The 16,002-nt window shown below is 49.2% G+C and overlaps 1 protein-coding gene across 3 annotated transcripts in view; it reads right to left on the reverse strand.

Annotated features, from left to right (window-relative positions):
* The window catches only part of erap2 (endoplasmic reticulum aminopeptidase 2), a 155,875-nt gene that overhangs the window by 41,247 nt on the left and 98,626 nt on the right, over positions 1-16,002 (reverse strand). For all 3 annotated transcript variants that reach the window (XM_038805220.1, XM_038805219.1, XM_038805218.1), the window contains exons 3-6: positions 10,105-10,243; positions 8,365-8,496; positions 3,793-3,913; positions 2,852-3,006 (exon numbers count right to left, since the gene is read on the reverse strand). In XM_038805220.1, the coding sequence (XP_038661148.1) occupies positions 2,852-3,006; positions 3,793-3,913; positions 8,365-8,496; positions 10,105-10,243 (547 nt within the window). The remainder of the gene's footprint in view (positions 1-2,851; positions 3,007-3,792; positions 3,914-8,364; positions 8,497-10,104; positions 10,244-16,002) is intronic.

Here is a 16,002-nt window from a genome sequence, read left to right on the forward strand (position 1 = left end):
TCCCCTCCCCCTCCCCCCCCCTCCCCCTCCCCCTCCCTCCCCCCCTCCCCCTCCCCCCTGCTCCCGTATTCAGCAGCCCCTTTTGACTACACTCTGTGATCCAAATCTTGATCCATTTCAAAACCTACCATCCCAAAGACCCCCAACCCGAAGATCCCAATCTCTCTCTAACCCCTCCCCCGAAATTCAGCCACAGAAGACCCTGGGCGGGATTCTCTGACCCCGCGCCGGGTCGGGGGGGGGGCGTTCCAGGCAATGCCGCTCCAACGATCCTCCAGTGACCGGAGAATCGGCGCGGTTGGCGCGGCGCTGGTTATGGGGTCATTGAAAGAACCACCCACCCTGGAGATTCTCCCCGCGCGAAGGGCCGAGTGCCCGCTGAGTTAGGCCGAGTCCCGCCGGCGCTGTTCTCGTATGGTCCTGCCCGGCGGGACCTCGGCGTTCATGTTGCGGGGGCGGCCTTGGGGGCGAGGGGGGAATCCGACCCCGGAGGGGCCTCCACGATCGGCAGGTGGACTTATCCTGGTGGGGGCCTAGGTTCCTCCGCGCCAGGCCCCTGTAGCTCTCCGCGATGTTGCGTCAGGGCAAGTGCGTGGAAGGAAACCCACACACATGCGTGAACCTGCGCCGGCCGTAGCGCGCATGCGCGAACTCGCGCCCACTGTAGCGCGCATGCGCGGACCCACAGCGCCCGTTTTGACACCCATATCAGCAGCTGGAGCAGTGTGAGGCTCTCCAGCGCCGTGCTGGCCCCCTGTATGGCGCAGGATCACTGCTCTTGGGGGCCTGTTGACGCCGTCGTAAAACACTCCGGCGTTTACGACGGTGTCAACACTTAGCCCCTGGATCAGAGAATCCCACCCCCTGATCTTTCCCCAAATTTCTGACACAATTCCTACAAAACTGATCATTCTCCAACTCTATTGACCCAAACACCAAGACCCTGAATTCTCCCCAATCCCCCCAATCCAAACACTCCCAATTTCTCCTAAATCCTCAACCCCAATCCTGGAGGCCTCTGATCTCTTCCAACATCCCCTACCCAAGCCTCAAAAACCCTGATTTCTCCTCGCGTCCCCCAACCAAACCAAATCCAGAAGACTCCAATCTCTCTCTAACTTCCTGATCCGAATATCCCGTGGATTTGCTGTTCGAGCTGGCACTTAGCTGCTGGAATGGAGAATCCAGTCATAAGTTTCAGGAATGGAGAATCCAGCCCATTGTTTCTAGTTTGGATGACTCTATGCCAAAGCTGGAGAGAACTGGAAATAGGATGACATTTATGCTGTTGCGGGAGTGATGGGAGACGACACCTCTGATCTCTTTGAAAAATCCCCTACCCAAACACCCGTCATCGTCATTACCATTTGCATTCCCTTTTGTCCACGCCATCTTTGTCAATCTCCACCTATCACCGGTCTTTTATCCAGCCCCACTGCTCCATGCTTCCCCCACACCACCTCCTCCCCGACCCACCCACCATACACATGAGTAGAAATATCATCCTATTTCCAATTCTCTAAAGTATTTCAAGAATTTGGTAAAATATTGTTCAGCAAGTTTATCCAGTGAATACCCAGCAATATAGAGAAAGTGGCTTAAAATTCAATTTGTAATCTGTGATAAATTCCTGTTACAAGCAGCTTCAGCTGTATGAAGATCACTTGGGGGCGGCACGGCTGTTAGCACTGCTGCCTCACGGTGCCAAGGACCCGGGTTCAAACCCTGCCCCGGGTCACTGTCCATGTGGAGTTTGCACATTCTCCCTGTGTCTGTGTGGGTCTCACCCCCACAACCCAAAAAAATGTGCAGGATAGATGGATTGGCCACGCTAAATTGACCCTTAATTGGAAAAAAAAAGAATTGGGTACTCAAAATTTTTATTTTTTTAAATTAAGAACACTTGTGCCATGGATCCAATTGTTGGAACTATCAAATGCTAGCAGCATGAGTGGAGAGCAATTCTACAAGGCAAGCCCTTGTGGGGAAACTGGAAATTATCTCATTTATTACAAAAGATGCATAAAGTTAATTTACAGGAGAATGATCAATACACTTAGAATATTTTAAAATATTCTAATCCTGAGAAAAAAAGACGTGAATTTATACAGCACCTTTCATGAGCATGGGACATACCAAAGCTAACGAAGTACTTTTCAAGTTTCGTTACTCTTGACATGTGGGAGATGAAGCATCCAATTTTGCAAACAACAAGCTTCCACAATCAGCAATCTGATAATCACCAGATAATCTGTTGCAATTCTGGATGAGGACACTAGGGATAACTCGCAAGCTCTTCTTCAAAATAGTGTCATGGGAAGGCAGACAAGGCCTCAGATGAACATCTCATCTGAAAGATGGCACCTCTCCATTAGAACTGCTTTGGAGTGTCAGCTGAGGTTTTTTGTGCTCAAGTCCTGGAATGGAAGCCAATGCTTCAACAGAACTATGGCTACACAAAAAGCATGTTCAGTAACTAAGATGGTGACGAATCTGCATTTTGAAATCTTAAACCAGTTGAACACTTTATTGGATATTTTCCTGGAACATTTTGTATCCCCTTCAAGCTAAAATAATAAACAAAACCGAACAAGCACGTAATGAGAATCCATGCTCTGGATCAATGTCTTTTGAGTGAACCTGTTATTGAACTTGATTAGCGGACTATAAAAAATTACAATGGAGCTGTAGTTGCATAATGTACAACAAATTTTGTTAACTATTATGTACTAGATACAAAACAATTTGGTGGAATTATGAAACCAAATAGTATGCAAGAAATTCATGAAATTGGGTACAGGCCGTTATCAATACAGATTACATGAGGCAGATTACATAAAGCTGACAGTACCTGATGAGCCAGTTCATGACCTATCACCATGGTAATCCACAGTTTATCTGATGCTGAGGAAGTTTGAGGATGATACAGCAGAGATGTCTCCCTGTACGTTGTTAAACCCCAGTTCTCCATGGCTCCCGACTGAAAATCAGGAATCGCAACTAAATCTAAAAATACAACATTTCTCATTGTATTATCTCTTAACGTGTTTCTTCATTTATATTTTGTATCGAGTACAATACCACAATGTAAGATCTTAAAGAGAAACCGTATTCAACAAGTTACACTTATTTTGAAATTTTTAACACAGCAAAATTTTCCCTGGCACTTCAAAGAACTTCATAGGTTTTCCAGTGCAGAAGAAGGCCATTCAGCCCATCTAATCTGCACCGGCCCTTGGAAAGAGCACCCTACTTAAGTCCACACTTCCACCCTATTCCCATAAACCAGTAACGCCACCTAACATTTTTGGATACGAAGGGCAATTTAGCATGGCCAATCCACCTGTACATCTTTGGACTGTGGGAGGAAATTGGAGCACCCAAAGGAAACCCACGCAGACACAGGGAGAACGTGCAGACTCCGCACAGACATTGACCCAAGCTAGCAATGGAACCTGGGACCCTGGAGCTGTGAAGCAAAACTGCTAACCACTGTGCTACTGTGCCACCCACTTGCATTTATATAGTGTCTTTCAGAACCATAGGATATTCCAAAGCACTTTACAGCCAAAGTACATTTGAAGTGCAATCGCTGAAGAGATCGGACACCACTCCAATAGTTTCTCAGCCTTTGCTCCCCTATCCAATATCCTGCCTTGTGATCCCTCTCATAACTTCTTCCCTCATCTGGACCTTTTTGGCACCAATTTTCCTATACCTTTCTAACATGTTTGGCCTTATTGTACAGTATCCTTTCTTCATATCTATATAGAAAACTTGTGTTTAACTTACCCTGCTTTGGAAGTGGGTAATAGATGTTGAAGTAATGTTCATAAAACTCTAATAATTTCACTGCAACCTCCAGTGCATAATGTGTTTGATTCCATTTATCTGGAGCAGCATATATAGACACCTGTTGGAATACAAAATTCACAAATAGAAGTCATATAACTAAGAAGCAATTATATGACAGAATGGGCAAGTCTTCAGAATGTGTTTCATTTTATTTGAAGGACAGCATCCCCTTCAAAGCTTCAGGGTTTAGATTTTCAAATGGTAGTATGAGCTGTAAGTCAAATGATCCTCAACACACAAAAAGTAGCAAATTCTTCCATTTGTGATTCCTGGCCTAGAAAATGGATTGCATTTGAATTCTCAAGCAGTACACGTGACTAAAGTTGTCAAAGGTAGGATCACAGGAAGTTATAGTTCCGGTGGCAGCCTTCACTAGTCCCTCTACAGAATACTGATTTAGTTGCCAAGTGCTCAAGTAGATCGACTGCAGAATGCAAGGTGCAAGTTGCGGTCAGAAACAAATTTTGCAAAGGCCAGCTCCAAAAAGCATTAAGATCTCAGTTGCACATGTGGAAAAGCAGATGTGCTTACCCTAGACAGTCATGCATGATGACCCTTTGCCAATATGGTTGGCTGTGCATTGCACCGTGGATTGAGAGAAAGCTTACTGTCCACCGTTTTGGACTTTGAACCAGTTCCATGGACAATCCAATTTCCAGGCTTTTTATGTCATTTACTATGTGGCTGAAGTTTTCCTACCAACACTGGGCAAACATGTATCAGGTAGCCGAAAATGGAAATGGAGGAACCGGAATTGAAATTTCCCAGCTGAATCCTGCTGGCTGCCTTTCTGACCAATGCAGGAAACTTGGTGGATTGCAACCCGATGCAAAGCCTTTAAATTTCTGCTTCAACTTTGACTTCCTGAGTTTAAGATCTCCAGTGAGGTGGGTGGGTTTCTGAAGCTTCCATGAAACATGTCAGGTCAGTCAATTTGTGAACCTGAGTGGAAGTCTGTCGTGCAGTCGAGAACCTTTTTGCATGAAAATTTAAAAGATGTTGCCGAATTCAAAATTCATAGTTAGATGCTGTGCAAGTCAAGTATACTTTTGATTAAACTCTTTCTTTAAAAGGTAATTGGCCATTAAATTAACCAGCATCATTTAATTACTCAAATGTAGAGCACTTCATCCAGTGGGTAAAGGACTCTTATGCAATCAACAGTATTGAGAATCAGATTAATCCAAATCCTGGGCGCGATTCTCCGAAATGGAGACTAAGTGTTTGCGGCGTTGTGAACGCGTCGCGTTTCACGACGGCTCGAAGGCGCGGGGACGACCTACGGCACTGGAGCAGTTCACGCTGCTCCAGCCTCCCTTCCCGGCGCCAAATGGGCGCCGCACCAACCAGTGCATGCGCAGGGGACTTCTTCAGCGGCCGGCCCCGACACAACATGGCATGGGGGTTCAGGGGCCGGCCGTGCAACAAAGTAGGCCCCGGGAGGGGGGGACGGTGCCCGATGACCGGTGGGCCTCGATCGCGGGCCAGACTCCATCGGAGGCCCCCCCCCCCCTCCCCCTCCGGTGAAGGAGCGCTTTTCCCCGCCCCACAGGCCATCGCCTGACCCTATGCACAGAGTTCCTACCGGCTGCAAGCAGGGGTGAACCGTGTCGGCGGGGCACTGCCGTTTCCGCGCGGCCGCTCGGTCCATCCGGACCGAAGAATTGGCGGCCGGCCGCGGACAGCGGCCCGCGACCGGTGCCGCGCCAGCGCAAATGACGCCAACTCTCCGCACCTCGGAGAATCGCGCGCCACCGTCGTGGCTTGGTTGCGGTGATTCTCCGGCCCGGCGCGGGGCTGGGAGAATCGCGTCCCACGTGTTTTGATTTTGGCATTCATTTAAAGTCCAGCCTTCTGTCGAGCCTTTCAAAAAACTGTCGAGTTGGCAAGCCATCTGTTCAGACAACTTCAAAGGCTCTAAACTAAATTCAGCTCTGGAGATTTTGTTGATGTAGTGTGCACTGTAATTTCAGTATAAATGCTTGGCTGAGTTCAAAGACTCGCTAATGGATTCATCAAAGCAAGGTTATTTAGGCAGTTGGCAAGGTAACTATGAGCTTTGCTTGACTGGCAGATTTTGACCATTTTATCTGATTATGTTTCTTTGAAGTGGTTTTTGAATGGCTGTCATTTATTTTGAGATTTATGAGTATTTAAGAGAAGCAAGTTATTTTTATAGGCGGAGTTTGTTTGACAGGTTTATGAGCATCTAAGAGGACTTTTTCTCTCCCGATTGGAGCTTGAATGGATGATTGTTTATATTGCAGGTTTCATGAGCATTTCAAAAACCTCCCAGTGTTATTTTTGGGCTCATGAGGTTTGTCCAGACTAGGTACTGGATGAGAAGGTGCAGAGGCTGTATTGGCGTATACAGGAGGCATAGAAGATTTGAGGGACATAGGGAATAGGTGGGGAGGGGGGTTGGAGGGCTGGGGGCCTAACAGTCAGGAATAGATGTCATAGTAAAGGGAGGTGGGCCTTCTAATCTGCGGACCTTGATCACTTGCCTCCATTCCCACCTTGGGCTTGCTTTAGGATGCTGCAGCCCTGACTCCAGCCAGACGCTGATTCCCCAGGGTAGGGGAATAACATTGCATGTAGGTTTATAAGAGAGGCAGGAAAATGGCTTGCTTCTTATACCTGCCCCAAGATATCTGTGTGAAGAATGGATCAGAAGTATTGGTAACTAATTTTTCATAGCCTACAGCCATGCAATGGTTCTGCTAACGGACCAGGGAACAACAGATTGCAAGTTCAAATTCCACCTATAGCAAGTTATGAACTCAATAAATCCTCTAATTATTAGGCTAGTACCAGGAGAAGAAAATACGAAAATATAAAAAGACAGTAAGAAAATTTGGTTAATTAAACCTGTCTCAAACTAATCATCAAGACTCCCAGTTTTCTCTCCCATCAACCCAATCCTGTCGTATTTGTTTGCAGCCTCCTTAGGAAGGGTTCCCTCACTGTCAGGTAATTAATGCCTGATTGAGGGACCCAATATCAGGAATGGGAGGTGGGTTTTTGCTGAGAGTCACCCCAGCCCAGTTTTCTGACCTCCCGGGTCCCTTTCCAGCCAACAATCCTTTCCCCGCAACCCCCATCGTGCCCTCACTCACCTGTGGCCTGGGTCCCTCATTGATCCCGGGCCTCTAGTTGGTGCACTACTGGCAGCTGTCACCACTTGGTAATGCTGATGGTAACTGGGCTCTTCCAGCCTCTGACTGACCAGAGCTCTGAGGAGCATTGCGATTCTGGTACTCAGGGTGCTTGATCTTGGAGAAGGCCAGACATGATCACTGGTGGGCTTTCCTCAAAGGAGGTGAGACAGAGTTTCAATCCATTCTTCAGCTGCCGGGTGAGATCCCCATTGCTTAGATTAAATTCTGCCTGCGTTTAACACCATATTTACCTAAAAGATTCTGTGATGACTCTTGTGTGCATTATGGATTGACATACAAGAGGCAACAGAAACAAGTGGATGTTGATGTATTATAGGTCACTTCAAGAAGTACGCACATTTTAAGGGCAGCACGGTGGCACAGTGGTTCGCATTGCTGCCTACGGCGCTGAGGACCCGGGTTCGAATCCCGGCCCTGGGTCACTGTCCGTGTGGAGTTTGCACATTCTCCCCGTGTCTGCGTGGGATTCGCCCCCACGACTCAAAGATGTGCAGGTTAGGTGAATTGGCCACGCTAAATTGCCCCTTAATTGGAAAAAATAATTGGGTACTCTAAATTTTTTTTAAAAAGAAGTACGCACATTGTTATTGTTACAACCATCTTTATTATTTTACAGGAGAGAGTTTCTCAAGCTGATTCTCCCAGTAAGTCAAATGAATAGCCACCATCCATACCCACAAGAAGGGTTTTTGGAGGCAATCATCATTGGGTAGAGGGAGCAGGACAGAGGATATCCAAGATTTCTTTGCCGGGCCCAGAGGAGATTTCCTGCTCTTCTCTGGCCCACAAAGAAACCTTGAATAAAATATTTAATGAAACTTTCCTCGGCCTCTTCTGGAGCAGATTCTATTTCCTGTCTGCTCGTCAATGGGCTTCGCTGCTTTTAACATCATGTCAGAATCTGAATGATGTCATTGGATTTAGATATTTAATTATTGATATGGTCCCTGTCAGTTAAATAATGGTGAGAGCAACTGCTTTGACAATACACAGGTAAACACTCAGCTGCTATTTTAACTACCAAACTATCCCATTTTGATTTAGAGTTGGCCTTTTAGTCAAAAAGAAAAACACATAGATGAAGGTAACAGCCAAACCATAAATAATGGTCATAATGGAAAAAGTGGAAAGAAACATCTGAAAATGGCATTAATTTTAGATTCCAAAAGGGCAGCTTGTTCTCTTTAACTTTTAAACCAGTTTAATGTGTAGCTTAATGATAGGACTGATGTGAAGTTTACTGTCCTTGAACAAATACCCAGAAATTGAGGAAGTTACATTCAGATTCTTTAAAGCGGAAGAGTATTGACTCTAATACAAAGCTCACCTTAATTCCTGTTGATGTTACTGCACTGACAGATGTAAAGTCACAGATAATGAAGGCCACCAAATATGTGCTCATCCTTACACTCACATCGAAATGATCTTCGAAAATGTCTCCTACCAGAAAAGATTTAATCTACAAAAAAAAAATCAATTTTTTTCAGGGAAGACACCAGGATATGTTTGAAATGGAGTAGTTCCTACTCTTTTCTGAGAGATCTGGAGATTTTACATTTATCACTATGTTATGATCAAAATGTACCTGTTAGATACCTGGGGTGAGATTCTCCGACCCCCCCCGTCGGGTGGGAGAATCACCGGGGGTCGGCATGAATCCCGCCCCAGCCGTCCTCCTAATCCCCCCCCCCATCCCCCCCTCTCCCCCCCCAATCCCCCCCCCCCCCCGGCCAAAAAAAGCAGCCCAGCTTGAGTCGCGCCGCCCGCCTCGGAGGATGACTCAATGGGCGCTGGGGCTGCCCGAAATCTCCGGCCCGCGATGGGCTAAAGTCGCGCCTGTCTGTTACCAGTCCCACCAGCGTAAATTAGAGTAGATCCCTTACCGGCGGGACCTGGCGGGCTCCGTGGTTTTTTGGGGGGATCTGGCCCCAGGAGGTGCCCCCACAGTGGCCTGGCCCGCGATCGGGGCCCACCAATCCGCGGGCGGGCCTGTGCCGTGGGGGCACACTACTGTTCCGCACCGGAGCTGTGGTCCTCCGCCATTCTCGGTGCAGAAGCGAATCCCTCTGCGCATGCACGGAGATGAAGCCAGCACGCACTGGCACTCCCGCGCATGCACCGACCTGCGCCGGCCGGCGGAGGCCCTTTGGCGCCGGTTGGCGTGGCGCCAAGCCCCTTTCCCGCCGGCCGGCGGGGCGCCAACCACTCCGGGGCGGGCCTAGCCCTGCGCACCTTTGGGGCGGCCCGACGCCAGAGTGGTTCATGCCACTCCGCCCCGGCATACCCCCCGCCCCGCCGGGTAGGGGTGAATCCCGCCCCTGGACTCTGAAATTGTTACACTGGATAGCATGTGATATTACTCTGCAGCAATGATTCTGCCAAGTTTTGGAACAGCCTGGCAGACACCAGTGTTATCTGACACTTGTCTACCAATGCCTATCTCAAATTCCAATGCCTGCCCACCTGCAAGGGCAGGTATTGTTCACGCTTCTCACTGACCCGGTGAGTTGGTGATTATCCCCAATGATTTAAAAATCAACATTTTTAAGTTCCAGGCTGGTCACCTAATGGTGAATCCCACATGTATTGTTGAAGATGTCAGTACACCTCACTTGTTTCACCGCCACACCATTATAATAGTGGATCTGCTTCCACATTAAGTAGTACAAACATCTCGCTGAAGGAATCCCCCCCTTCCTTTAGTTTTGCTCCTTGGTCATCACTTTTCTTGAAAGGAGCAGGTGCAAGTTCATGCCATTATAAATTAAAATCTAAAACTTCGAGATATGGCAGTGGCCAGTGCAACAGGATTTCCTCTGATCTCCTGCCACCTTTATACAAGACACTCCCTGCAAAATGTTAACTCCTAATATTATGCAAGTATTAGATAGAATGTGCCATTTAAATCATATCTTTAAAAATCTGCATTCAGTGATTATTTGGTAACTAAACCATGCCACATTCACACAATAAACCATTTCTGACTACCGATGGGGTTAAAGAAATCCAAAGATAAGAAATATTGAGGTTTTGACAGTTAAGTCACGGAACAAAGAAAATATCATACCATGGGCATGTTGGACAGCGCAATATGCTGCTTTTCTCTTCTTAACTTGATTGAAAAGTTGGCTTTAAAAGATGGCTCATCAAAACATGGGAAGGCCATCCGTGCAGATGTGGGTTCAAAATGGGTAGATGCAAGAATTCTATAAACATACAAGTAATTCAGTAAAAAGAACGCAATTCAAATAAACTGAACATGAAACAAACTGAAAGGCATATTTTTCACTACACTTGCATCTTCTGTGTATTTCGTAAAAGCAACAAATGCCTCAATTATAGGGAAACTCATTGGAATGTTGCCTTTAATCTTTATGTCACAAATGTCACACTTAAATTATCAAAGAAAGACATAATGGGGATTCTTACATATCAGAATACTTCCAATACAAGCAATCTTAATATGTTCCAATAAGGGTCAATTATTTAAAGTTCCCCGTAAGTTACAGAAAAAATATAATGCCACTGAGAAAAGCGAAACAGCCAAATATGCTAAAAGCTCACCTAAAACAAAACACTTCGAAACTCCAAATATATGGAGGGAATAACTCAGTTGGGCAATATCAGAGTAAACAGAATCTATACTAACATTCAGTAAATGTGAAAATATAAATTGAATACGGGAGAGCTATAATATATTAAATTTGCTGGATATTTCTTTGTTTATGCATCAGCATTCCTTGATATGCAGTATTGCCCACTGCTGTGCATTTCTATTAGTAGATGGAGCTCTATAACTTGTACATCTCGATACTTCAACCTACATCATCATTAATACAGTCTTCGGGAGATTTGTTTTGTGCTCCCTTTCTGTGGGAAAAGCCAGGAGAGATCTATTAGTTTCAATTGGCGGCTGAAAATATACAACAGATTAGTCAGTGACTGTGATCTTATGCTCTTGCTGGTGGTGAGCTTGGAGGCAGGAAGAGCACTCAGTACTTGATAAAAGGTCTGGACATTGGCACAAGTGCAGTGCTCTCTGGGAGACAGACCTCTACTCTTGTTGCCAATGCCGCTGTAGCCCTCTTCCCGTGACTCTCATCTCATGACACGTCTGCTCCCTCAACATTACTTACGAGTGGCTTGGGTTACTCCAACATTCTGGGACTTTGATGCTTGTCCTTCTGGCAGCAGCCACAGCCTTTCCAGAGGCGGCACTGCCGAGCATAACAGCTGCTACCTCAATTTGGCTCACATTCTTGGTAGACAAGACTTCAGCCCTGGGGTCTAGATTCCAGGGGAAAGCCTGCCACTGGCATCATCACTATCTAATTGGCTGTTGGTTTGGTGAGCCTTCCCTCATGCAGGCAGCAAGGGTCTCTCGCCGGCTCTCAAGCCCATAGGTGAGACCTCTACGCCTCAAGATTCCGCCCAATGTCTGAAAGGTAATGATGTGGAGATGCCGGCGTTGGACTGGGGTGAGCACAGTAAGAAGTCTTACAACACCAGGTTAAAGTCCAACAGGTTTGTTTCAAACACGAGCTTTCGGAGCACGGCTCCTTCTTCAGGTGAATGGAAAGGTAATGAGTAATTCATGCCAAATCTAATCAAAGGTTCCTTTCAGAATATACCACATATTTCTCCATCTGATGCCAATTATCCTGTTGTACATTTTAGCCAGTTTAGCTCAGTTGGCTGGCCAACTGGTTTATGATGTGGAGCAAGGCCATCAGCATGGGTTCAATTCCCGTACCAGCTGAGGTTTGACTGGTTGATTGATTTATTGCACATGTACCAAAGTACAGTGAAAAGTATTTTTCTGTGGCCAATGGAACGTACACACTATGTACACAGCAGACAAAAAGAATAATCGACAAACTGTGATTGGTTACAGTGCGGACCAAGGGCCAAACAAAGCAAATACATGAGCAAGAGCAGCATAAGGCCTCGTGAATAGTGTTCTTACAGGGAACAGATCAGTCCGAGGGAGAGTCATTGAGGAGTCCAGTAGTTGTGGGGAAGAAGCTGTTCCTATGTCTGGATGTTATTCATGAAGGCCATGCCTTCTCAACCTTTCCCCTTGCCTGAACTGTGATGATAGTCAGGCTAAATCACCATGAAGTCAGCTCGCCCCCTCAAAGGGGAAAGTAGCCTATGGTTTTCTGGAACTATGGGACTTTACCTTTATATTTTAGCCATTGTGGTCATGTATGAGCAAAGATGAATGGAGATTTTCAGAAAAAGGCTGATTTCTGGAAGAGTTTTATTTGATTAGTATAAGGTTCACAAGTACAGTATACTGCTAGTGACATAAAAACATTTGTTGGGGACTTCCGGTTACGGCTATGCGGAGCTAAGCCGCATGTTCGGCAGCTCCCACTAGGAATGGACTTTTGGGCTCTTTTTAGGGCCCCCAGCGGTACTTGATCGACAGTTCCCGACGTGGGAAGGTGTCAGCGGCAGATCCCCAGTGTTCTATGGTCTGGACCAGGAGTGGGGCCAGCAAAAAAGCGGTGGCAGCGCCTTGGAAAGAGCGGGGGAAGAAAAACAAGATGGCGGCCGGCGGAGGCCTCGAGGAATGGAGGCGGTGGGCGCAGGAGCAGCAGGAGACTCTCCAGCGCTGCTTTCAGGAGCTCAAAGTGGAGCTGCTAGAATCGCTGACCGCTACTACTGACAAGCTGCTGGAGACGCAGACAGCCCAGGGGGTGGCAATCCGGGAGCTTCGACAACAAGCCTCCGAAAGAGAGGATGAGGTCTCAGCCCTCGTGGTAAAGGTGGAGATGCATGAGGCGCTCCATAAGAAGTGGCAGGAGCGGTTCGAGGAGATGGAGAACCGGTCGAGGCGGAAAAAGTTGCGGATCCTGGGCCTCACGGAGGGGCTGGAGGGGTTAGACCTGGGGGCATATGTGGTCGTCTTGCTGAACTCGCTGATGGGAGATGGGTCCTTCCAGGGGGCCCTGGAGCTGGAGGGGGCTCACAGAATACTGGCCAGGAGGCCCAAGCCGAATGAGCCGCCACGGGCGGTGCTGGTGCGGTTCCACCGGTTCGTTGACCGAGAGTGCGTGCTTAGGTGGGCCAAGAAGGAGCGGAGCAGCAAGTGGGAGAACACAGTGGTGCGGATCTACCAGGACTGGAGTGCGGAGGTGGCTAAGCGGAGGGCCGGGTACAACCGGACGAAGGCGGTGCTCCACAGAAAGAGAGTGTGAAGTTTGGCATGTTACAGCCGGCACGTTTGTGGGTCACCTACAAAGACCGTCACTTTTACATCGAGTCCCCGGAGAGGCGTGGGCCTTTGTGCAGGCCGAGAAGTTGGACTCTAACTGAGGGTCGGGGGCAGGGGTTTGTATGTAACTGTGTTAATGTTTGGTGGGGGGGGGTTCTCTGTTTTATGCTGGTTGTGTGTTGTTTCTAGGGCGGGTGGGGCGCTGTCTTTTTGCGTGGGTTCGGTGGATGGGCTCGAGTCGGGGGGTAGACTTGGAGTGTGGGGAGCTGGTGGTGGGGGCCGACAATGGGAGCTACCCTAGAGGAGGCGGGGTCAGGCAGGGTGAAAGCACGAGCTTTTCTTTGGTTTCCCGCGCTGAGGGTGGATGGGGGTGGGGTTGGAGCTGAGAAGCGCGGGCTTTTTTCCCGCGCGACAGCAGGAGGGGGACGAGGAGGGTCTGCTGATGAGCATGGGGAGGAGAAGTAGCCTCACGTTTGGAGGGGTCGGAGGTGTGGCGGGAGTCGCCGGGGTCAGCAAAAGTTAGCTGGCTCACGGGAGTGCTATGGAGGGTGTAACGCAGCTGGGAGGGGTCCTAGCCGGGGGGGGTTGGGGGTTTGCCGCCGTGGGGAACGGGCCGAGCGGGGGGCGCTGTCCTGGGGTGGGCAGGGATGGGTTATGGCTAGTCGGCAGGAGAGGCCTCTGATCCGGCTGATAACTTGGAATGTGAGGGGGCTGAATGGGCCGGTCAAGCGGGCCCAGGTGTTTATGCACCTGAAGGGGCTGAAGGCGGACGTGGCTATGCTCCAGGAGACGCGGCTGAAGGTGGCGGACCAGGTTAGACTGAGGAAGGGATGGGTGGGCCAAGTGTTTCATTCAGGGCTGGATGCAAAGAACCGGGGGGTGGCGATCCTGGTGGGAAAAAGTGTGTTGTTTGAGGCATCAAAGGTGGTGGCTGATAGTGGCGGGAAGTATGTGATGGTGAGCGGCAAGCTGCAGGGAGAGCAGGTGTTGCTGGTGAATGTCTATGCCCCGAACTGAGACGATGCGGGTTTTATGCGGCGCATGTTGGGCCGCATTCCGGATCTGGAGATAGGGGGCCTGATATTGGTGGGAGGACTTTAATACAGTGCTGGATCCCCCATTGGATCGATCCATGTCCAGGAAGGGCAGGAGGCCCGCGGCGGCTAAGGTATTGAGGGGGTTTATGGACCAGATGGGAGGGGTGTATCCTTGGAGGTTCGCGAGGCCGAGGGCCAGGGAGTATTCATTTTTCTCCCACGTGCATAAAGCCTATTCCCGGATCGATTTTTTTGTTCTGACCAGGGGGCTGATTTTGAGGGTGGCGGATGCAGAGTATTCGGCCATAGTTATTTCGGATCATGCCCCGCACTGGGGGGGACCTTGAGCTGGGTGAGGAGAGGGACCAGCGCCCGCTCTGGAGCCTGGAGGTGGGACTGCTGGCGGATGAGAAGGTGGGCGGGCGGGTTCAGGGGTGTATTAAGAGGTACTTAGAGGCTAATGATAATGGGAAGGTCTGAGTGGGGACGGTTTGGGAGGCATTGAAGGCGGTGATTAGAGGGGAGTTGATTTCCATCCGAACCCATAGGGAGAGGGGAGAGCGAAGAGAGAGGGAGAGGTTGGTGGGGGAGATGGTGAAGGTGGACAGGAGATACACGGAGGCTCCGGAGGATGAATTGCTGGGGGAGCGGCGTAATCTTCAGGCCAAGTTCGACTTACTGACCACCAGAAAGGCGGAAGCTCAGTGGAGGAAGGCACAGGGAGCGGTGTACGAATATGGGGAGAAGGCGAGTAGGATGCTGGCGCATCAGCTCCGTATGCGGGACGCGGCCAGGGAGATTGGTGGAGTGAAGGATAGGGGAGGAAATGTGGTGCGAAGGGGGGTAGACATTAACGTGGTCTTCAGGGACTTTTATAGGGAATTGTGGGGGGGGGGGGGGGGAATGGGGCGCTTTTTGGACAAGCTGAGATTTCCGAAGGTGGAGGAGGGACAGGTGGAGGGGCTGGAGGCGCCGATTGAGCTGGAGGAGCTGGTCACTGGGATAGGCAGCATGCAGTTGGGGAAGGCGCCGGAGCCGGATGGGTTTCCGGTCGAATTTTATAAAATGTATGCAGACCTGCTGGGCCCTCTGTTGGTTAGGACCTTTAACGAGGCAAGGGAGGGGGGGCTTTGCCCCCGACTATGTCACGGGCGTGATTTCCTTGATCCTTAAGCGGGATAAGGACCCCCTGCAGTGTGGATCATATAGGCCGATCTCGCTGTTAAATGTGGATGCCAAGCCGTTGGCGAAGATCTTGGCCACAAGGATAGAGGACTGTGTGCCGGGGGTCATTCATGAGGACCAGACGGGGTTTGTGAAGGGAAGGCAGCTGAACACCAACATACGTAGGCTTCTAAATGTTATAATGATGCCGGCGGTAGAAGGGGAAGCGGAGATAGTGGTGGCATTAGACGCGGAGAAGGCCTTTGATAGGGTTGAGTGGGGGTACTTGTGGGAGATGCTGGAAAGGTTTGGGTTCGGGGAGGGGTTTGTCAGTTGGGTGAGGCTGTTATATGAGGCCCCGATGGCGAGCGTAGCCACGAATAGGAGGAGATCGGAGTACTTTCGGTTGCACCGAGGAACGAGACATCCCCCTTGCTCTTTGCGTTGGCAATTGAGCCCCTGGCCATGGCTTTGAGGGAGTCGGGGAATTGGAGGGGTCTGGTGTGGGGTGGGGAGGAGCACCGAGTGTCACTTTACGCAG

Source organism: Scyliorhinus canicula, chromosome 8, assembly GCF_902713615.1.
Source record: "Scyliorhinus canicula chromosome 8, sScyCan1.1, whole genome shotgun sequence".
In the NCBI taxonomy this organism is placed as follows: Eukaryota; Metazoa; Chordata; class Chondrichthyes; order Carcharhiniformes; family Scyliorhinidae; genus Scyliorhinus; species Scyliorhinus canicula.